Below are 25092 nucleotides of genomic sequence, written 5' to 3'. Positions count from 1 at the left end.
GTCGAGCTGATCCCTCTTTATGCACAGGGTGCGTGACGAATTTTTGCAGTGAATGACATGTTTTAGAAAAATGACACCAGTTAGTCATATATGCGAGGAATGTTTTGTGGTTTATTTTCTTTCGTAATAAGGTTTATTGCTAACTCCCGTCGTAGTAAGTAAAGCCATTCTATTTTTCATCATTTGCTAGATGGATTTAATGAATACTCCAAAAGTTCTTGTGCTGATTTGACTAAAACACACTTACCTTCCGATTCGTGAACTTTGAAATCACTGATAAGCGATTATTAAAGCATATTATTGAAATTACGCAATTGACTTTATGTCTTAAATTCGTCGTACCGTTTTAAAATCCGTCCATCAAAATTTTTTATAGACCAAACTAAAAATCACAACAATGTTTACGAAGCTAACGCGCATGTATTTATGTAAGACGGCATGACAAATGTTATTCTGCAAAATTTCTGCAGATCAGGCAAGTTTTCCTGGCTGTAAAATAATGACAATGGCTTGCGTGAGCTATTTTCATTTATGAATGACGGAAATTAAAACGATTACTCGACATTTTCTTCTTCGTCGCACGAAAAAACGTAGGAAATTTGGCTGGTAGGACTTCTTTAATGATAAAAAGCTTTTAAATAGATCTCAGCTCACCTTGATTGATCGCGTATGATAGACAACCAACTAAAATATTAGGGAATAACTAGTATTGCATTGTGTGTCATAAAAATGCTGATATTTTTAAGAATTTGTGTTGGATAGGACGGGAATAGGCAATTAAGACGAAGCAGCAACATACCCTATATGGGAATTGTATATTATTTCATTAAAAATATTGCTTTCCTTTTCAATGGCTATTGATAGACGCTCAGCTCAGCTCAGTTAGATCTTTACTGTCGCATGCGCGTTTTACCATGTTTCGATCCATAGACGTCATAACCTCGATGATGAGCTTTGAGCGACCTAAGCTTGGCGTCCTATTGGTATCCCGCTCGACGACGCCCCACACAAAATAAACCAAAGGATTGATATCGGGATTGCAAGAAGGCCAAATTTCCTTCTCCCAAAACACCGGAATTATATCAGTAAGCCATATTTGTGTTTTGTTGGCATTATGAGTAGGTGCTCCGCCTTTTAAGAAGATTAAATGACTGCCAGCAGCAACCTCCTTCATCCACGGGACAACAACGTCCTTCAGAATCTTCAGGTATACATCGGCTGTTACTTTTAGTTCTTGTTCGATCAAATACGGAGGCATTACATCCCCCTCGCTGGAGACTACGCTTAGAAGCATCACGTGGGTCGAAAACTTTCTTGATATGACGATAGGAATCTGACTACGATCTGGTGCAAGCCATCTGTAATTCTTTCGATTCACCTTTTGTTCCAGATTGAAGTTTTTGTCATCAGAGAAAAAGATGACAGAATTATTATGATGAAGATTATGCTTCAACCGACTTAGAGGTTTTTTTTAGCTTTCTCCAATCGCCGTGATTTGGTCGCAGCATTTATAAATTAACCTCTGCGTAGCGCATACGACTTGTAACCTAGGTTTTTGGCCATTACTCGCCGGATTGAGAAGTCCGACCCCCGATTTCTCGGGCCATGGGCCTCATTGACCTCCTTTTTCATCATTCGTTCCACTTTTTTGACCAAGTTCCGTTCCGCAGTAATCGAACGGCACTTGTATGTCTTCCGGGTAGGTGTGTAGGATAACGTATCACTTTCTCAAGCCTGCTTTACAAGCTTCTTTATATAGTACACTGTTCTTTCCGACACTTTTACCGACCTTTACACTTGCTCCGGCACAAAACAAACAAAAGGACAACGGTTAACCGATTATTTTCTTGTTTCGACATCTTTCAGTTTACTCAACACTGTTAGTTTACATCTGACACCCAACAGTATAAGCTATTCAGTGCTGCCAGATATATCTGAATATTGTTTCGCAAGCACGAGAAATTGCTATTTGAAACTTACTGCAAAAATTCGCCACGTACCCTGTAGATGGGCCAAAACACTCCTTCCATCCATTCCTTCGGTAGCTTATTCTCCGCCTGCCAAATCTTGGAAATAACCCAGTGTAGCCAGCGTTTCTTGGTCATGTTTTTTTAAGCTTTATTAGTAAAAACGGTCCTTTTCAGCGGCTATACCCATCTTTACCAACCCGATTTCTCGTCTGATTCCTTGGAATCAGTTGGTTTGCGAACGAAATAGGTGAAACCAACATTAGCTAGATCACTGGATCACTTTTATTCTAATGTGCGTTTAAAAGAACGATTCACACGGTATTTCTGCATCGCCGGACCTCAATTTTGCAGTGTTACTATCTGTTTTGCGTCCGAAAGGTAACGTTTTCTGTTAGTCGAATATAAATTTTTATTATCAATGAACTGTTATTGAGATTCCTAAAAAGTTCTTCACTTCAATATCACATAATTGATAGATACGTGATTAAGATTTATTGGCTTCGTCGAGTCACTTCTGCTGCCGTGTGAATGCTACTTATTTAAAGCCAATCACCTGTAGCGCCACCTCATAATGTGACGGTTTCAGGAAACATGGTAGTTGCCCGGGAGTTGGTGGGACATTACTATCTTCTATAGGCACTCCTAGGTTAACTTCCGTTCTGTCTCCTTCTGCAACTTCGCCATTGAGGTGTTCATCGAAGAACTGCGTCTACCTGTCGACCACCTCGCGCTCGTTTGTGTTTCTGATTAGATTTCCTCTCCCATTTCCTATAGGATATCAGATGGTGGTGTCGCAACTATAAAGGTGTTGTTCGGTTTATGCACAAGAAAAATTCGTTGAGAAATATTTTTGGGTACAAATACACTGATTTTTTCGCCAACGCCAACGCGCAAGGCACACGGAAGAAGTATTTTAACTAAGGTTTGCTTCATTTCACTTTCTTTGTGAACGCTTTTAGAGAAACTGGGCTGCGCATTCTTAAAGTAGTTTATTTTATACCATCGTTAGTCGGTCTAAATATTTCTTGACCAACGCGGGTACTTGCCGTGAATTGAACGGAATTTAATACCTTGTGTTCAGGCCTGGTTTAAAGAGTCAGGCAAAAACTGGGTCGTTTTATCAGTATGATTTCCCATCGTCCGTAGCAGTTTTTGCCATCGAGTTCCGATCTGATTCCTGGTTCCTGCATCAAGTTGACCACCGTTCGTCTCGGTCGCAATGAAATAAAGAGGAAAAGGGCCCTGTAGCCGCAAGGTTACCGAGTTTGGCTTGACAAGCGAGTGGTCGTGGGTTCGAATCTTAGTAGAATTAGGCCATTAGATGTTAAGTGACTTTAGCATGGGTTTATTCTCAGGCCCCTCCATATCCTTCTTACTAAATTCTGCATTTACTAACAACGAAGCCTCTTGCCAGGGCAAGTTATAACAGTGGTACTTGCTTGGGGCAATAAGCCTCAATAAGCCAGTCGTCGTATGTTCGAATCTCGGCTGGGAGATACTGTTAGAGTCAATAGGATCGTAGCAACTGGTCTAGCAATTATCCTGTACTCTAACAGCTGGCTGCGAAGTCTGTCGTATGAAAACAGAAGGTCAAGTTTAGATAACGGAATTCAGCACCTAGGTTTTGCTTTCTTTTACTTGTTTGAGGTGCGAATGAAGCCTCTTGTTCAAAGGCAAATTATAGCTTGTTCCGCTTCCTAGTTCTAGGAACGGGATTAGAAATGTAAAAGTAGTAAGGGACACTTACATACACACATACACACTCTCACTCTGTGCTGAATTCTGCTTTACCGACCATGAAGCCTTTAGCCGGGGCTGGTTATAGGAATGATACTTGCTCGAGGTGCGATTGAAGCCTCTTGTCCAAGGACAAATTATAACTGGTCTCCGCACTTCCTGGCTCTAGAACAGTGATGGCCAAACCGCGGCCTGCGGGCCGCATGCGGCCCTTCGTGATGATTCGTGCGGCCCGCGGACTGGTTTGAGGGATGGCGGACTTATGAATAATTTTTTTGATTACACAGAGGTCACTTAGATCAGTCGTAATACCTCGTGCATATTGCAGATCTGATTGCTTTCCAGTTTAAATCTTGTGGTGAATCGGCTTTTGCTTTTGTAACATTTTGTTATTCGCAGAAATGGCCCGCGGACTCATGGGGCGATTTAATTTGGCCCGCACCATGCCTATGCCTGGGCACCACTGCACAGCGGTTTGATTGCTCGGATTCGTGAACTTTTTTAATAACTCTTTTCATAGTGTTTTTTTCAATATGGCGTCTTCGAAAGAATTTCTGTATATCAATAGACGCAACGACTGGTGATTAGTATTAGTTCGGAACTCAACCACAGGTGGCGCTGCAAAATGTAACTTTCTTATTTGACTATATAGAGCTATAGTATGTTCTAGAAAGTTTTAGATAATCTTATTATGAAGCTTTTTGCTGAAAACATTATTCCTCTAAGTATCACAGTTTTCGAGATATTAAGCGTCTTTCATGACGGACCCCCACAAATCGAGTTTTTCACTGTAGCTTCAAAACTATGTGATTTAGGGAAAAATAGTGTTCTGCAAACATTTGCATCTATTAAAATCACACACTTTTGCAGAAGAAAGTGAACACGTATCTTCTTTACAGAGCGAGTTACTGAACGATTTAAGTAAAAATTAGCCATACTTCGTACTGCTATACAATAAAAACTTGGAAAAACTGGCGGCCGAGATATAATTAAAGTGAAAGTACATTCAAAACTGATCTTAAAACATGCTAAGTCATTTGTCTCTTTAAGTATCTTCATCATTTAATTTGCATTTCCAAAAAGTGTTACTCAGTCTTTTAGAGACATATATGATATATATCATAATGTTTACTATATCCCATCGCCCTGTTAACCACAAGGTACGATGCTAATCTAACAAGCCAGTCGTCGTATGTCTAATCTCGGCTGTGTGGTACTGCTAGAGTTTAATAGGATCCTTACACTAGTCCTGTAATTGTCCTGTACTCTAATAACCGGCTGCGAAGCCTGCCGATAAACAAGGGCAATGTCCTCAAGACGGTTATACCCAAAGCTTTGCTCTACTTGTATCGCAAGAGACTAGTAAGAAAAGCAAACTAATGTCAGGTAATTAAAAGTCATTACTTTGAGCGTCTTAGCAGAATCTCGAATACGGGAATATTGTCATAGATTTTTGTTATGAAACAGAATTAAACAGAAAACTTTTTCTTCAACTCGTAATGTTAGGGGTTTTTAATTTTACATAATTGTAAATAAATATATCAAAAATAAACATATAAAAAATAAATATATAAAAAGTAAACATAAAAATGAATATATAAAAAATAAATAGAAAGCATGTATGCATGTATTTTGCATCGCCGCATAGTTCACTCGCCGACTTGTCTCGCGACGCCCTTATGCTACTAATTAAGGGATCTGATGATTCGAGAAGGCGATGCAGCAAATCCATGTTTGCTGCCGTTCTAGAACATTTTCTGGTTTGGTTATGTTGTAATTTATCTGAAATTAAAAGCCCCTAACATTACGAGTTGAAGAAAAAGTTTTCTGTTTAATTCTGTTACATAACAAAAATCTATCACAATATTCCCGTATTCGAGATTCTGCTAAGACGCTCAAAGTAATGACTTTTAATTACCTAACATTAGTTTGCTTTTCTTACTAGTCTCTTGCGATACAAGTAGAGCAAAGTTTTGGGTATAACCATCTTGAGGACATTGCCCTTTTTTATCGGCAGGCTTCGCAGCCGGTTATTAGAGGACAGGACCATTACAGGGCTAGTGTAAGGATCCTATTAAACTCTAGCAGTACCACACAGCCGAGATTAGACATATGACGACTGGCTTGTTAGATTAGCATCGTACCTTGCTGTTAACAGGGCGATGGGATATAATAAAAATTATGATATATATCATATATGTCTCTAAAAGACTGAGTAACACTTTTTGGAAATGCAAATTAAATGATGAAGATACTTAAAGAGACAAATGACTTAGCATGTTTTAAGATCAGTTTTGAATGTACTTTCACTTTAATTATATCTCGGCCGCCAGTTTTTCCAAGTTTTTATTGTATAGCAGTACGAAGTATGGCTAATTTTTACTTAAATCGTTCAGTAACTCGCTCTGTATAGAATATACGTGTTCACTTTCTTCTGCAAAAGTGTGTAATTTTAATAGATGCAAATGTTTGCAGAACACTATTTTTCCCTAAATCACATAGTTTTGAAGCTACAGTGAAAAACTCGATTTGTGGGGGTCCGTCATGAAAGACGCTTAATATCTCGAAAACTGTGATACTTAGAGGAATAATGTTTTCAGCAAAAAGCTTCATAATAAGATTATCTAAAACTTTCTAGAACATATTATAGCTCTAAATCATTAAATTAGAAAGTTAAATTTTGCAGCGCCACCTGTGTTTGAGTTCCGAACTAATACTAACCATCAGTTGCTGCGCCTGTTGATATACAGAAATTCTTCCAAAGACGCCATATTGAAAAAAACACTATGAAAAGAGTTATTAAAAAAGTTCACGATTCCAGAGCAATCAAACCACTGTGCACTGGTTTAAATGTTCACCAAATGGCACGTTTGGTGGTCCCACCACTACGAAGTGGTCCATAGTACAGCTTGGATGCATGCCAAATACTAAAGCAGAGCGCAGTGGTCAAAAGCTGCGCTCGGAAGTTGTACCACGAAGGAAGAACCAGGGATGCTTCCTTATGGATTTTGGGCAGCTTCCACGATAAAAGTTTAAGTTTGGCTTTGTTGATAAATTTGTTAATAAACTCTTGATCTGGCAAATGATTTGCAGTTTTGGTTAGAAAATTAAATTTTTCGTTTCAAATCAGACTTGAATTAGATCAGATTTAGTCGAAGACATCAACCCACTTAATTGTCCCGAATTCCGCTCGTTTGCCAAATATTGAGTAAGTGTTATACGTAAGCCGGCAATGGGTAACTAGCTGAATCGAAATTCTGCAGCGATGAGGACATGGTAATAGAAAATGGCCGCTCATGTTGACCAACAGTGAGTTCAAAAGATAACGGGAGGTGTTCCAGGTATTCAATCTAGGCTTCTAACTAAAAGTTCTTGTTTCGTGGCGAACAAAAATGAAGATAGGGTAACGACCCCAGAATTCGCCCCTTTTATCAGGTTTTTATGCTGTAAAATATATAAATCGCCATATTATTATAAAATCAGCCCTGAACTCAGACAAGTATGACTATATATTAATATTCTATCTATTTTGGCTATTCGGAATGGCGAAAATTTAAATTTGATAGTAAAAGACTCAATTTTGAGCAGGAACCTATAGTACCACATTTCGCCCATAGCGATCCAAAATTCGTCCCCCATGTGACCCAAATTTCGTCCACTTGTTATTTGTTGCAAATTTTCCAAATAGCATCAATTATTTTGGTAGAATTGTTGTTACTATTTATTTAACGTTGAGATTATGTCTATTCAGTGCTTAATATGGCAATTAATTTGTTTCAGGAATTCGTTAAATGTAAATCTAAATTGAAATAAACTGATCATGATCACCTCCTGATACCTGATTCAGTAAAAATAAAAAACACAGAGAAGGTGGGTTATTACTAAATGTTTATTTTCATTGCAGTAAAAAAAGGCTTTTGGCACTCGTCAAAGATATTTAAAATGAATGGTCCTGTTGGTTCTTTTTCTGGTCATTTGTTGAATTTATTTTCACTATTGATATGTGGGCGAATAAATACAATTCAGTGCATACGAAATGGTACAATGTTTATTTTAGTAGTTTAAAAAACCTTATAAAATGATTACTTATGTCATTATTTAGTATTTTTTTGGGAAAGAGTATATGTTTACTGTGAACAATAAAAAATTAGATGAACTGGAAAATCTTGATATTCGGCTATATATATTGACTAATCGAAGGTGAGACTCGAGTCCACAACCTAACCTTTTCCCCAAGAAATAACTAAGCTATGCTATGTAGTCAATAAAAAGATAAAGAAAAAAAATTGTTTAGTAAATCACGGTCTGTAAATGGGTATGCCGGTTTACTGTATTAAATATTCCTGGTAACTGGTAAGCATGCTCATCTTACCTACTCAACTAGGATATTTTTTGACGTAACTTGGAATTCTTTTGAGAATTCTCAATTTTTTGAGAATATTATGCGCGTCTTAATAATTCGTACAGTTTTAATCTTATTATCAATTTCGATGTCGATTATTGCTAATTCAACATTTCGTTTGGTAGAAATCCCATTAGCCCATGTTTAGCAGGTAATTCTTTTGTTAGATGAATTCAAATGAAGATATGATGTGCTTTCTGCATCAAAATATTATTTATTCGGTACTTTTACTCACCATTTTGATAAACATAAATCAGCGAACAAACTAATCGATTGTGACTTGCTTTTGCTTATGTGTGGCATATTTGTATATGTTTGATAGATGAGGGCGAAAACTGGTTCACGCAGTAAGTTCGGTTAAGTATATAGAGATTCGACCCGGGCGAATTTTGGAACTCATATGATTTACAATACCCAGTTTTCGCCCAGTGCATTTATGTTCTATTTTCAGCAGAATTGCGATAAAATATTAAAATAGAAGCACAATTATAAAGTTTGAATCAGATATAACCAAATTGATGCGAAAAAAGTGCAAGGAGATACGATTTTCCATTACTTTTCCTCAATTTTATTTTTCGTGCTCATTCTTGAGAATGGAAAAATCGCGTCTTAAATACAATACCTATTTTTCAAACCACATTAAATCATTAAAATACATAAAGCAATGCAACGAATTCTATTCAAATAACTGAAAACTGAGTTAAATTGAATATAAATTGAACTAACAACTTATAATTCAACTATATATAGAGTTAAATCACGGGAATACCAATGGGAGGGCGAATTCTGGGGTGGGGGCGAATTGTGGGGTTCTTACCCTATTCTTTTTAACTTTTGAAAAATTAGGGGAATATTCTTCTTCCAGATTTTTATGTAGTATTTATGTGAATTAAATTAGTATGTAAATGCAAGATACACGTGCATTTTCGTAAAAATTAGATAACTGTTATTGCTACTTTCCATTAATGATGTACTGGAAAGTGCGTGAGTATCTATAAAGAATTTATTAAAATTTTTCATAGCTGCAGTTTATTATTGTCGACGGAGGGGACGGTAAAAGAAAGTAATGAAACAAAGGTGTTTTATAATCCCTCAAGAGAGGCAAGCCGTAAGCAGGAAAGTGCGGAAAATTACACTTAGAAAGTTGACCCTCCCTTACCTAATTTTCCGTTCTTTCCCCTTCACGTCTTGCTTCCCCTGAGGTACTATGAGTCATCTTAGTTTCATTACTTTCTTCTACTGTCTACTGTGATTGTAAAAAACTACCGTTATAAACAATTAACTAATTACCTGGTCTCATTAAAAGTCAAAACAAAACACGAGGTTGGTTTACTCTATAAAGAAGTGTATGTGATTATTCACTATGAAGGATGTGCGGATTTTTGAGTGTGAGATTCAACTATGGTGCGTGTATGGTGTATGGGCGTTGTCGATCATTCCATATTTCAAAATTCTCTACCTCGGTTATAAAACTACAATCCTAATCATTTGCGAAACTTTTCAGTTTAGGGATTACGTTCAATTAGATTGAACGTCAAATAGATTGATTTTGAATTGCTGCATCCGTAAACGCACTGTTTCCTTTGCGAGAACCAAAATGGCTTATTTTATAAGTAAACATTAATTGTTGAGCGCATTTATTTTGGGAAGATATTATTTTAGTGTTTATCTTGATTTATGAAATTTCCATCGATAGTTTTTCTTTCTTCTCATGAAATTCACTTGAAAAATAAATAACAGAATAAAGTTGGTTTGTCACACAACCTTTAGCTGGAGAGCCTATTTATTCGACTTGATTGTAACGGTCCAAGCTAGAAAATATTTAGAAAATTTCACCATATGTCATACTTCATACTTTAAATTCAGTGACACCCTTTCTTGTGTCTTCGATGCGAGGAACAACTAAGACTGTCCTTATTACTTTCGATAAGCATTCGATGGTGTATCCAACGGAATCAAGTATTGTCTGTGCTTTGTTAAAACTTCAGCCAACCGAAACCATTTCGGCTCAAGAAAGCAAAGGGAGAAAGTAGGAGATGATCGGATGTGGACGATATTGCAGTTATTATGGCATAATTGAAAAATAGTTTCAAGTAGTTAGAGAAGGTAGATTATAAGGGAATATGAACTCAACCATAGAGAACACATCGAATGACTCTATCGAAGGCTGTTCTTGTTGCTGTCCTTGCTCTTGTAGTTGAATGTCGTTTGAGTGCAGGTGCTAGTCGTTTGTTATCAAGATGAGTCTCAAACGCATCCTTGTGATATTTTGCAATTCAGTAGTTATGACAGCCTGAGTGTAAATTTGTTTAAACAGAGGTATTCGTTTGATTGTCTCAATCCTGGTTGCAAACAATATCAATCGAAATTATTGACTGTTAACTATTTAATACACGATTTTCTCAATCCCGTTCCTTGTCAGGTAGTACGTTCTATTGTAGAAAATGAAAAAAATGTTCGGAATTTATGAGTTTATGATATGCTTCTTTATTCTATAAATTAATAAAATTTTCGAAGATATTTCGTCACCTGGAAAATAATAAAAACATCTGGCTTCAATTCACTAATTTGCTTAAATTTTATTTTCCTTTACCCTCTGTAACTTCTTTAGTTCATTCCGATCTTTCGCTAATTCTATTGTATTAAATAAAATGACATTAAAAGTTAATTATATCGACCACTTGCGGAGAATTATTTGTGGTAATTCAAAAGTTAAATTCCTAATTGGTCAGAATTCTATTAATGGATTATATTCTGAAAACTCAGAACTAAGTACTAATTAAGCAGATAATGTGACCTCATTATGATCTCGATGTACCTAAAAGTGTGTGACTCTAAAGATTATAGCGGTTTTAGCAGTGAAAATATAAATATTAAAAATCGATAAGGGGAAGGAAGATTACTCGTAAAGAAACAAGTTGCAGCCTAAATTGAATAGGCGATTTCAATTAAATTAGAATTTCGACGAACTGGTGGTAGGTGATTTTTTGTTTATTTCCAGAAGCAATTTGTGAGAATCAAAACTATAACTAATTGATTGCACTTCAAAAAGCCCTGATGTTTAGTGTCTGTTCTGCTGGTATGCCAAAAAACAGAATCACTGCATAAAAATGCACCTGCAATGCAATTTCCTCATTCTATACATACATAAGATTTTGCCAATCCCTTTGTCATGCTTTTAATTGCTGTGCGTACAAACAGTAGCATCCATAATTCTTGCTAAATATCATATCAAAACAACAAACAGCATCCGCACACGTTGTAGGTATGTAAATAATGGAAAACTTATTGGCTCCTAAAACGTACACAAAACCCGTTTCGGTATCTTCGAAAGGATACGAGCACAGTCAAAATCGAAAAGCTTATCCTCACAAATAACACCCGCTCCTTACCATCACGGTCTGTGTGCACATTCTACGTACCTACCGGTCCCTCTTAACCGCTCCGAACCCGTGCGTCGTTGACTCTATGGGAAAGAAAACTATCCTTTTCACTTTCATGCTTTTCTCCTATCTGCTTCTGTACTGTACATATTTTCTTCTAACAGGCATCCGGTGCCGGTTGGGATTGGCCAGTAAATGTTACTGAATCGGGTGGCCTGCTGAATGCCGGTTTGCCACCATCAACCACCGCCGCTGCCACCGCCGTCGCCGACAGCCCACGACAGCTGCAGAGCTTCTCTCCTTCGCCTCTAGCCGAATGGTTTCCATCTTTGGCAGTCGCCCCAATGCCATCCAACTCGCTCGCTCCCACTATCGCTTCCTACCGCCACTATCAGCAACTACAGCCTTCTACAGATGCTTTGTTATCCTATCAGCCATATTCGGTGTCTTCGGACGCTCATCAGGGTTCAACGGTTGCCAAGATGGAACCTACTGCAGGCCATCAGCATAACGCTGTTGGTCCGAAGGATAAAAATGACATGGAACATCATCAAGTCTTTGCAACCGAAGGCAACAGCTTGGACTTCGATGGCAACCATAATGCTGCTGATGAGACTACTTTCAGATCCCGGGATCAGTACGATGCTCCGGACGGTGGCAGTGAGATCCGCCGGCAGAACGTACCTCCCCGGCGGCGGGGTAATCGCAAGTTTACCAACAGAATGCGGAATGATTTGGATTACAAGCCATCAGGACCGATGATGGCGGCGTTGTCGGCCTTCTGAAGGACCATTGTGCATTTATGCTGGTGTTATTCGTACTTATTGTAGTTAGCTTTGATTCGGGTGCCATTCCGATCTGGTCCTCTCGCAAATGTGATGGATTGAGTTGCATTGTTTTTGCACCTGCTACTATATACTATGCTGTTGTGTGTTGTTTTCGTTACTAACCCAATCATTCCAGGGAGTAAGCCAGCGCAACGCAACGCAACGGTGCGGTGTGGTGTGGTGCGGAGACGACATGAAGTACCGCATTTGCACAAGTTTTGTACCCACATTAAATCGGTTATGTTGCGCTGCCTTCCCTGTTGCCTTATTTCATTTCGTTTGTTTAACTAGAAGTAGTAGATACTAACTGTGGTGATGCACCGGTACGTATAGCCGGTATTATCTTGTATTCATGTCCATTCAATATATTGTAATGTAAATTTGTATGTTAAACGTGTTTATTTCCCTATTGGATAGCGTTATATGTGTACCACAAATTCCATTATGAATAAAAAGTAAAGTGCATCGACAATGATCGGTAATATGACTATCATTGCAAGGAGAGAAAGAAACTGACAACCGTTTGCTGATTTTGTATGCGGAATTATAAACCCAAGAATGGTATGAGCCGTTCCCTTTTCGCTGGTCAGCCGGGTTTGAATTGCAAAAGTGCTGTCAAGTATATGTTTTTGTTTTAACACAAGATAAGTCAAAATATGTAGCACTTGAGTCGTACTAACAAGTGGGCCCGATCTCGTAGAAACAAATGGATTAAGCTGAATACCTCGCACATTCCTTTTGGACATAACCTGATTTGTTTGAATTCCAACACTAAGTCTTACAAGGGTGCTTCAAGTGAAGCTAGTGATTGTATTATCTGAGAGAATTACTTTGTAAGAATTATTATTCAATTATAATTTATTTTCAATTGTGATTCATTTCCAGTCTAGTCAACATATTTGCATGTAATGCCTATTTAAAACTTTATACAGATGAAGCGATAAAAGGGATAGAACACAATTGCCTAGCGAACAGGAAAATCTAAAGTACCTTTTGCTGGAGTTTGAACTAAATTACATATGCAGAAGCAGGGGCGGACTGGGAGGCGAAAGGGCCCACCGGGCCTTTGAGATTAGGGGCCCCAGTTTGCAATATTCTCATGATAGTAAATTAACACAAAAAACGACATCTGCCCAAAAGACATCAGCGTTACAAGGACAGTAAATCGAATGAATATGGGCTCTATTTTGTAAGTCATGTCGTGCAACTCGACTCGACTCAGGCACTGTTGAGTGTCGAGTATCGGGAGAACAGGCAGCATAGCGGCTCGATGCTCGAAACAAAACAAACTCAGTCGTTATTAGGACCGAGTTACCAGCTTTTAGCATGTACGTCATATTAGCGGTTCACGGTACTTTAGTTTTGACGCATTTTTCTTCAACCCAATCTTCACTACTTTGAGTTTTAGTTTGTTCAGCCCCCACCACAGATGGTGTTCTATCGACAATATCCATTTTATTGGGAAAGCAGACAAACTAAAATCTAGTTAGCTGAAGATTGTGCCTGTGTGTTGCTCCTTTCATAACATCCTGTAACGGCATATTGAACAGCCCACATGAGGGACTATCACGTTGATAAAGTCCCCTGCGAGGTTAGAATGGCCATGATTTTACGGTCGATGGTATCATACGCAACTTTGAAAGCAATGAAATAATTGTGCGTTGAATTCTGTATTCATGGACTTTTTGGAGGATCTGCCGCAGCGTGAATATTAGATTTGATTTGCGTGATAAATGATAGGATACCAATAGTTCAATATATATGAGTAGCTTACTGCGTCTACGCGTCAGAACAGAACAGTTTATAGTGCAGGTGATTCCCGTGCTAAGTTATAGCTATCCCTGGGACTAAACTCTTGGATTCTCCTATAAGAATCCTGCTTCTATAAGCAAGGTATTCTGTGCGAATCCTCTGTAGAATTTCTTCACACGATTCCAATGTGAGGAATGCCCGAGACTCTGCGCGAATCTTTTTGGTTCGTCCTGGTAGAGCTGCGGAAAAAAGAACCCAACGTCTAAAAACGCCAGTACGAAGAGCACGTGCTCGTCAGTCGAGAGGAGAGATTCGTCAGCAACGATACAAGGCTTTTCTACAAAACGGTCAGGTGCAAGAATTTTGCCATGCCTGTGATGTGCAATGTGCTGGCAACCTGCTTACTAACAAAACGAGGTGGAAGAGTATTTCCAGACGCTGTTCAATAGAGAAGCAAACACGAAGATCAGCAGGTACAGGATAAGAATTTTGAGCGATGGCCAAACTGCGGAGCCAACACAGAAGGAGGTCAAAAGAGCAATCAGTGAGCTGAAAAATGGTAAGGTTGCTGTAAAGGATGGTATCCTGGGTGAACTTCTAAAAACGGGAAGCGAGCAGCTGTACGAAACAATTCGTCACCTCATTGTCAGGAACAGAATATGGGAGAAAAATAAATATCGGAGGAATGGTTGATTGGCCTCATTTCCCATAATTTTAAAAACGGACATCGACTTGAGAGTAAAAACTATCGAGGCATTACGTTGCTCAATTTTGCCTATAAGGTGCTCTCCATATCATGTGTTTTAGACTGAGTCCGTTAGCTGAGTTCTTCGTCGGCGAGTATCAAGCTGGTTTCAGGAGGGCCGCTTTACGATGGATCAGATATTTACCCTGCGTCTAGTAACTGACGAGTTCCGGGAGTACAACTTGCAGACTCACCATATTTTTATGGATTTCAAGGCGGCATACGATTCAGTCAAATGAAATGAGCTGTGACAGTTAATGCTAGGACATGGGTTTCCCACAGAACTAGTTACGTTGATTCGTGTGACGCTGGATGTGTAAAAATTATGAGTCAGAATAGCAGATGAGACCTCACGTGCTTTTTGATTTTGCGCATGACGTCGATATCACCGTAAATCAAAAGTAGAGAAAGCGAAAGAAGCCTTTAGGTCATTTATTGAGAAATTGGGACTTACCATTAACACCGCCAAAACGAAGTACATGGCGTGGAAATCCACATGGTGTTGGTGTCGAAGAGGAACTGAATATATTTTGGTATGCTCGTGACATGTGACAACGATGTAAGTCGCAAAATAAAACGACTAATTACAGCTACGAATTGGCCTTTACATTTTGTAGCTGAGTCCCGTAGCTTGCAAATTCGCATAAAACAGACGCTCTAGAGAACACTAATTCTCTCGGTGGCCCTTTACGGACATGAATCATGAACGCTAAAAGAAGCTGATCGACGTAAAATTTGGCAAAATCCAAAATGGAATGTAGCGCAGACGCGTGAACCACTAGCTATGCAAATGCAAATGCAAATATGCTGTTATAATGAAAATAGTACAGTGTGGCAGTCTGCGCTGGGCTGGTCACTTGTCTAGAATGCCCGACGAAAGAGTAGCCAAAATTATTTTAAGCAGAGAATCAAGAAGAAGCCATAGACTTCGGAGTAGACATCGCACTGATAGATGTGCGCTATCGAGGATGATGCACGTTCAGCTGGTGTTCGAGGGATTTGAAGAAAGGTAGGATTGAGTACTGTAGGACCATAATTCATTCGGCGCAGGATCGATAACGGACCGTCGCCACTGAAGTAAACTGAGTATGGAGCTTAAGCCGACAGTTCAATATTTATAAGTATAACTGCGGATGAAATACTAATTCTACTTTTAAATACTCAGAATTGAAGCTGGTAATATTTTCGGAGCTTGGACCCCAACAGCTCAACTTAAATGATTTCATGAATCATGGGGCCCCAGCAATTGAACATTCGTAAGTCGTAGAAAGAGTTTAACTGAAATAAAAATTTTGGAAAATCTCATTTTGTGTAACAACGAAATTTTTACTGGGGCCCACCGGGCATTTGCCCGGTTGCCCGGTAGGCCAGTCCACCCCTCTGCAGAAGCACGTTTGCAAATTAATATATCTTTTTTTACATTTTGTGGTCAAGAAATACGAGACGCTGATTCTGTAAATATTTTTGTTCGAATAAATTTCAATATTATAAACTTACCGGTCGGGCCAAATCTTCAATGTAAGTGCGCCTGAACTTGAGGTTTTGTTCGATTACCGGGTGGCGGAGCAGAATATTCAAATAATAGCTAAAGATGGAGTTAACATTATTTTTTTATGAGCGCGTGAACAGCAATTAATGCAATTGTAAATTAATATGGACATTAAAGTGCTAATAGTTATAGTTTCATTAGTTATAGAGGCACTGAAGTGATAGAATGCTTGCTAACTAGTTTAGAGATCACTTTATGATGGGAATAAATTATATATAATGATGTGTTTCAAGGTAGTAACAGTCTTTTGTTATGAGAATGCAAGTATCTATCACAAAGCTTTTGTGAAGACTGTGGCAGCGAGAGTGCTGGCCGTGAGTTTTTACAACTAATTTGCTTACGTAGAATTTCGAAATTTATTAATTGGATCAACTTATAAAACGATGCAAATTGGGGCGATCCAACCAACGGTTGAAAGCTTCATTAAAGAGTAAATAAATAAATGAATAACTCGATGCAAATGTAAAGGCATCGAAGGTTTGATATTCATTACTTTTCAAAGCGTGCAAAAGTAATGGAAAGTTGGAAAGCATGCAACTTCTAGTAGTAGCATGTTACTCAGAGCTGAAAGTTTTTTTGTTTTTGTTTGTCATTTCATGTTGAGATGAAAGAATTTAAGACGCTTTAAGAAGCTGATGATCTCAGTATGAATATAAATATTCGTCTTAAAATCGTGCGAGTGCTGATTCACGAAAATGTTATGGTCTACCCGAAATTCGATTATTTCTTACCTGGCGCTCTTCCAAATAATTATTTTTGCATAAAAATCAAAACTTGAGCTTCATGAAATAGTAGTCATTAGCTTGATTGCATCGTTTTTACGATGTTGCTCGTTACGTTAAATTAGGCTTGAAATCAGCCACGGACACGCTATTAGAAGCGAGCCTTTATTACAATTGGATTGGCACTTTTCGTCTTATACTTTTACACATTTTACCTCTTTTCTGTTCCACTTTTTTTTCTTTTCCAGTCCTATTTTTCTACTTTTTTCCTATTCTGAACTGTTTTTTTTTGTTTTTGCTCTCACTCTTCTTCCTCTTCCTTCCGTTTCCTCTTATTTTAGCGTTTTTCCTTCTGTTGTCCTTTACAACCTGTTTCATTGTTCTGATTTTTGTCTTTTTCTGTAATTTTTTTAATCCAGGTTTTCTTCATGTTTTTCACTCGTTTTTCGATATTTTTTGAAACGTTAGTTCTACAATTGATGAAGGGACGGTAGGGGAAAGAAATGCAAATTTTGGTGAAGGAGGGGAAGAGCGGAAAGGAAAGGAGGGGGGGGATATTGGTAGCTACGCTTGACAAGTAGTCATTTTGACTCCTACCTTTTGTTCAATGCTGGAAGTTTCATGAGTCGAACCAAGCTATAATCTGAGATTGCATGAGATCGACTCATGCACCTTCCAGCAATGGACAAAAGGTAGGAGTCAAAATGACTACTTGTCAAGCGTAGCTACCTATACCCCCCCTCCTTTCCTTTCCGCTCTTCCCCTCCTTTAACAAAAATTTGCATTTCTTTCCCCTACCGTCCCTTCATCAATTGTAGAACCATCGTTTCAAAAAATATTAATATATATGTATGACCGCATTTCAAGGTCAAGACTAAAAACTTGAGATTAGTCTACTCGTTTTTTGTTATTTTCCTTCCCTTTTCCTATCTTCTCACTTCCTTTTTTCTTTTTCCAGTTTTTTTTGTTTTTTTTCTCGCTTTTATCTTAGTCTGTTTCCCTTTTTTCTGTTTTAGATGCCTCGTTTTTTCTTCTTTTTTGTCACGATTATACTGTTTTTGGCTCACTTTTTTCCTTTGCTTTGCAGGTTTTCTCAGGTTTTCCTGTTTTCCTCATTTTCTCTGTCGTGGTTCTTTTTTCTCTCTCGATATTTTTTTCTCTTTTGGTGTCACTAAGTTTGTTTGTCTTGTTTGCTATTTGTCTTATTTTTCTACCTTTTTCTCTCGGTTTTCTTTTTTTCTGTCCGCTCTTTCCTCTGTCTTTGCCTTGGTTTTTCTCTTTTTTTAAATTTTTTTCTTTTCTCTTCCGTTTTCCCTCTTTTTGTGCCCACTTTTCTTATTTTAAACTTTTTTTCTCTCTTATTTCTCCTATTTACTTTTTCCACTCTTCCTTTCCGTTTGTCTTTTCTTTTTATTAAAGTTTTTCTTCTCTCTCTCTCTATCTCTCTCGCGCGCGCGCGTTTTTTTCTATCTCGTTTGTTTAATTTTTGACATATTTTTTTCGTGCTCTTTTCGGTTTGTTCACCTTTTTCCTTTCTTACTTCTTTTTTTAGAAAGCAGCAGGAGTCTGGCTTTAGAGCCATCGGCGATTTATCTGTGAATATACTAAAAAAAAATTACTAACATTTTCATGAGAAACGGTTTGATCTACGCTTTTTGATTAATGAGATATGAATTATTGAATTAGGGAAATATTCAGAAAAACAGAATTTTTCGGTCATAACGGGAATTTTTTCTCAAGCTGTCAAAAAAAGACAAAGATACATGAAGAAGATCTGATTTACCGAATTGAAAGATACATTATCCATTGTTGAAAAAAAATTAGTGTACCGCCATCCGGGGTGAGATTGTGCCAAAAACCAAAAATGTTTATTTGTGAAAATTTATTATATCTATAGAAACTGGCGACCTAAATTCAAAATGATGATGAACATAACATATTTATTCATAACTTAGAATGGAACACAAATAATATCAGCAAAGTTTTTAGCCTAAACAGGGTTTCAAAGTTCGCGATCAAAAATACTCGGAAAAAACGCTTGTAAAAAATATCCCGCATAAACCAACCCACACAAGAAATCGCATCAACTTGCTATTTTGAAGATATATGTATAAACTAATCATTTACAATGTATTGAATGGTTATTATGCGTTGGATAAGTTTTGATTACGAAAATAATATTTTTCGAAACTTTGTACTTTTCGAGCTTCACGGGGGTGAGATTGTGACAAGCCATAATGATTGATCCAATTTGTGGATTTCACATACACAACAAAAATACGTCAGTATACATCAGCACACTCACATTCTTTACTATTGAACACAATTTTTTGACAGATTAGATTGCATCATCCATTTTGGAACAAACAGCATCATAGGTCTGCTAAATAATTTAAACTAATTTTTACTTTTTCTCTAGAAATTTCAGATATTTTGAATAAACACTCTAAAATAAGACGAATATATTATACCTTGTATAAACTGCCAGTTTTAAGGAGGGGGAGGCGGGTGGGATAGGCCTCATGTTCTGCGGCCGCGGGTTCTCGAACGAAGTAATGGTTACTTTTGTTAAATGATGAAATAGGTATGCCCCGTTAGGATACACCCCTTCATATATCTCATCTTTGTTAACTGGTTAACTGGTGTTAACTGGCTACTGGTTATATAAAGGCTGTTCATTGACTACGAACTCATTTTTAGTTATTTCAGACCTCCCCGGGTTATTTTCGTTCATGCTTTTTGTATGATGCGTTGTTTTTGGCCGACCCCCTGCCCTTAATAGTCCACTTAATTCATGGACGGCCCCATATGAACTACTTTATACTGATATTTATGTGTATTGTTTATAAACATGCTAATGTTCACTGTTTAGGTTGTTTGAACTACGCAATATATTTTGGCCGCACATCGACGTTCCGTAATATCATCCACTCTACCATTCTTCCTCACCAGACGGTCCTTTAATAAAAAATGATTTACGATGGACCGCGACAGAGTCAAAGACAACTTGAAATCAGTGTCGAAATTAGGCATGAGATTAGAATTGAATTTGGACTTGAAATTAAGCTCAAATTAGACTTGAAACATAACTTGAAATTTCATTTATACCTGGATTTGAAACTGGACTTGAATTGGAACTATTTTTATGCAAATAATTTACTTATCACAAAAATTATTTTGTTTTATATTAAATTTTGAAGAGAAAACGGGGCACGGGGTGCTAGGGAGTATTATTAATTGTTCTCTGTTGCTATGACCCCCTTAAAGCTACCGTAGGGTATTGTGAGTTTAGAAGATGCATCTATATTTTGATGATGAGATATGACTTGGTTCTTATTCTCTCCTGTAGTGTACTAGTCTTTGTTTTATGTTTCAAGATGTCGAAGTATTGTCATAACAACTGGCTACAGTTTATCAAAAAATTAATATTTTTACTTTTGACAAACCAATAAGGCCATTACAAATATTTTATAAAGTTTTTGTCCCTCCGGTGTTGGGCCACTGAAGGGGGGGGGGGGACAAAAAAAACAAAGAGATTTTTTTAATCGAACAAAAAAAATATTGATTTTAGGCGTTTTTACTTAAAGTTTAAACGTGAAAACCAAACCTATTCTTGCTTTTAATATTTACGTTATTATTTTCCATGCAAAAACAACGAAAAAAAGTCAAAAACGAGGGAAAAATTTTTCGGCCGATTTTCGGAAATTCCGTTGTTCGAATTTCCATTTCTTTTTCGTGCTAGAAGCATTAACTCAACTCGTACACTCATTTTTCGAGTTTTTCAGGCTGAAGAACTCACAGACAATTGATTTTATGAATAAAAATTAACTCATATCCTACAAATTATCTTTTTGCCCCCCGATTTTTCAAACCAATTTCCAAGGGGGGGTGACAAAAACTTTTGAATTTATTTGCAATGGCCTAATTCTTATAATATTGATTCAAATGATATTCAAAATCCTAAGATTCACGTGACACTTATTTGAAACACAACTAAATTTTTGTTGAATGTTTATATTTGGTTTCAAAGAATAAGTTTTATTATGGCACATGAATACTCATATTAAATCTGATTACTTTTTATTGTCCATCATATCACATTGAAAGATTCCAAAAAAGTTCGTACAAGACTTTTTCAGGATATCGTGATCTTGATCTCTTAATTGGTACCACATTAAAACACTCTCGAAAAATGTCTACATAGCATAAAAATTGTTACTTGGGCACTAAGGTTGCCGGTACTGTGCAGGCACAAATGAAGTGGATAGTAGAACGAGTGTCTATGGATCAAATGATGGCAGTTTCATTCCGAAAAACTCGAAACTATAAACCGTGTGTATTTTTCATGTAAGATTTAGGTTTCATTAAGGTGGATTAAACGCTGAACAAGGCTTTAACACTTTAAGCACACAGACAATTCACTTTGCAATGTTGGTAGGTATTCATATGATTGTGTTATTTATGTTGTCAATCCATCTGTCGAATGTATTTCAATAACACTGGGAGAACCAGTAGAAGTTATACATCCATTGTTTACATTCGCCAAATCGCCAGTGCGAAACTGACACACACGCTAAGTTCTATCTTCCGAACGTAACTTTAAATTATACTTTGCTAGATTCTAGAAAATTGAAAGCAGGTTCTCTAATTAGTTATTATGATTACAATCAACACTCAAGAAAGTATAAAAATGATTCATGTGTATTTGGGGGCAATGGCTATTTACTTATGCTTTAAATAATTGATTTGAAGTTTAAATGGTTTTCCTTTACATTTAACCTTTGTGTGTATGTGTATGATTAATAATTTTATTAAAAATCTCTGAAACTTACTTATTATGCAGTTAACTTTTAACGATCTTGGAAGAAATATATTTCTTTTTATGTGCCCTAAGCATGTAATTAGTTCACCATTCAATCTGTTTGCAACAGCCGTGCATGCTACTGACTGTGCTTCTTGCTCTCTAATTGAATTGGTACAAAACGAAGCCAAAAGAGTCGTTTATCCGCTATCAATGAGACAAGATCTGATGCTTATCAAATTATTCAACTCAGTTAGCGCTAGTGGGCCACCACACAACGTTGTTGTCGTATAGTACGGTGACTCTCGTAGTTTGCCAATGTCAGCAAGTTGCTCACCCGTTGTACCTCTTCCCATTTCATTTTTTATCTTATTCCAGGGCACCGTGTCACACGCTTGGCTCTTACTATCCGCTTCTGTCTGCTCGTTTGTTTCCTTTCTTGTCAGTAAATTAGTAGGACTTTCCAAACTATCGTAACCGATTTCTTTAGTAAGTCAAACTCTGGAAACTGTGTTTCGCAAAATTAATTTTAGCATACTTTAATTTAATTGGACTGCTCTCGTTTTGAACTCCTCTGTAGCACTTATGTTCCACCGAAAACCGCACTTACACAGACAGGTAGTTGAGTAGAATGAAAAGCGCCCATTCGGTGAAATCACTGAGGCGTTTCTTCAGTAGATTTCGTATGCTTCAATGATTCTTCGTCTATCGGCATGTACATAAAAACCTCCAGTAGTTAGTATTTAAATTGAATATAATTGAGCTTTTTTGTTGTGCCCACGTAACAGTCTAACACGTGCGAATTGATGTTCTAGACCTGTAACCATTTCCGCTTCCTTGAACTTGTTCTTGTTTCGCTAAAAATGACTTACCTACATTCCTTTCAGGCGAAGGTTAAACTTGATGGCCACTTTTTGCTAACGACTGCTAATGCTTCCACCGCCTACACCACCTCCACCAACAGCACCTTACCTTCCAGTACGGCATTACTTGCTAACGAAATAGATGGAGCTGATACCGTGGAAGGCAGAGGCGCATCCGTCGGCCAAAACCTCGACTACGACGAGGAACCCGAACTCCGTCAAAGCGGAAGCGAAATTGAGGTGGAACCAGTGGCTTCCCGGCTGACCCAGAGTCGTATCGACGTCGACACGTCCAACCCAGTGACCGTGTCGATCTTTAGCGCCCTGTCCGAGATCCTTTCGCAGCCAACAGAAAGTTTACAATTTTTGTCTTCTAGCACCGATGCACCGCTACCTTCTACTTCTTCTAGCACATCTACTTCGACGACAACTACGACCACAACCACCACCACCACTACCACTACTACCACTACCACCACCACCACCACTCCCAAGCCAAGCACTTTGAGAAAGCCCGCGGTCAAGGTATCTGAACTTGGTAGTAGTAATGATAACTCCATCGCATTGTCTGTAAATAATAGCGACCCTACGGAATCTGCTACTACTGTTGTAAATAATGTTTCGCCTGTTGGGTCCACTAGCATCCTGACCAAAACGGCGGTGGTGGACAGTGTACACCCCGAATCGAGCGCATTATCCGAACCGGGGGATTTGATTAACCAAATTGATGCTGACGGTGCTTTCCGGTCTCCGACCGTGGATGACGAAGATGATCTGATCCCAACTACCCTTAACTCCTTGAAGCATTCCGCAAAGATAAACGCTAATGATTCCTTGTTGTTGAACGACCTCTCTCCCATCCATCAGCTCCGCAAATCTCCCAGTTCAACTGCTACTGTACCTACGGTTAGAGTTGAGGATCCTACCACCCAGACCAGCACCGAGAGCATGTCTACAAAGTTAACAACTAATTCGCTACTAACAGAAAGCGCTGATTTCGAGACTCATTCTACCACAAATTCTGCTCCTCTAACGACTACAGTACAGACTATCACGGTGCCTTCGTTTTTCGATTTGGACGCTCGCAATTCAACCTCACAATCATTACAGTTACCTACCACTACGCCGTTGGCCGAGTTTGAAAACACTTTCATGCCTAGCACTGCTCTTAGTTCCATTGATGATAGCTTGATCACCACCATCACCACTACCGCTACTAGCGCTCTGCTTTCCGACGACTCAAATACGGAGCTCGATACGGATTTTCTTGCTTCTACTAACGTTACTAAATCATCACTGACGCACACCGAACAACCGACGAGTACCTCAACCGCATCGCCTACGACAACCGAGTCGGATCCGACGACCATCACCATGATTGTGACATCGGCACCGATGACCGTAAGTAGGACCTCAAACCCGTTTCGAATTTCTTCCGATTTTACGACTCCTCAGTCTCCCTATATTGTAACACCTCTCATACGAGTACTCACATCCGAAAAAACCCTTGAGTACCACCCAAGATTTCAAATTCGTCCTCCTATCTTCGGGGTTGCTCAGAGTTCCACCACCACCAGCACTAGCACCAGCACTACTCCCGCATCTACTACTACTACCAGTACCACTACCACCAGCACTACCAAGCCGCCTGAACCGGCAACCAGCACAGCTAGCAGCACGCACTATATCACTCAATTGAGCACGCCACGGCCAAGGTCGCGTGGAATAGTAGTCTATGGGATTCTTCCGAACAACACCGTCATCCGGCGTATTATCGGTGCGGAAGATGAGTCCACGTCGACCACGGAAAACCCTCGAGTAGTCTTTGGAATCTATCCCAATGGCACGGTCGTCCGCCGGTACCCGAATGGTACCATAGTCCCGGATCGTCCAGCCCGACGGGAGCGAGTCGAAATAACCGACATTGACCCGCGTGAACTCCGGAATCCGAACAGCCCGATTTATCGTGAAAGTGTCACACAAACGGTTGCACCCGTAACTAGTATCACTCCTGCCGAAACTACCAGCACCACTTCTACGACCACAACCACCACTAGCTCCCCACCTAGTACTACTACCATTTCGAACGATGCTACGGTACTTAACGAAACTCAAGATTATCCCGCTGCTTCCAGTAGTCCAGTAGCTTTGAGCTCGCCATCGCAGTAGAATTATCCCTCGGCACTTCGGTGCGAGTTGTACGTGATCGGATGCATGTCCCCTTATCCCCCTTATTATTCAAGGAGCTAACCTTCCCTCCACCTTGCCTTGTAGACGTCACTGACAAATGGTTCGCATGTTGGTTTATAGCTAGCTAGCTCAGCCATTCGCTTGCGCACTC

At 38.6% G+C, this 25092-nt stretch overlaps 1 protein-coding gene across 1 annotated transcript in view; it reads left to right on the top strand.

Annotated features, from left to right (window-relative positions):
* LOC128735520 (mucin-2-like) overlaps positions 1–25092 on the top strand; it is a 119936-nt gene that overhangs the window by 91978 nt on the left and 2866 nt on the right. Inside the window, exons 4-5 of the mRNA XM_053830002.1 lie at positions 13542–13546; positions 22776–24848. Of these exons, the coding sequence (XP_053685977.1) occupies positions 13542–13546; positions 22776–24848 (2078 nt within the window). The remainder of the gene's footprint in view (positions 1–13541; positions 13547–22775; positions 24849–25092) is intronic.

This window comes from Sabethes cyaneus, chromosome 2 (assembly GCF_943734655.1).
Source record: "Sabethes cyaneus chromosome 2, idSabCyanKW18_F2, whole genome shotgun sequence".
Lineage (NCBI taxonomy): Eukaryota > Metazoa > Arthropoda > Insecta > Diptera > Culicidae > Sabethes > Sabethes cyaneus.
The sequence above is the reverse complement of the archived record's forward strand: the minus strand, read 5'-3'. Positions and strand labels throughout refer to the sequence as shown.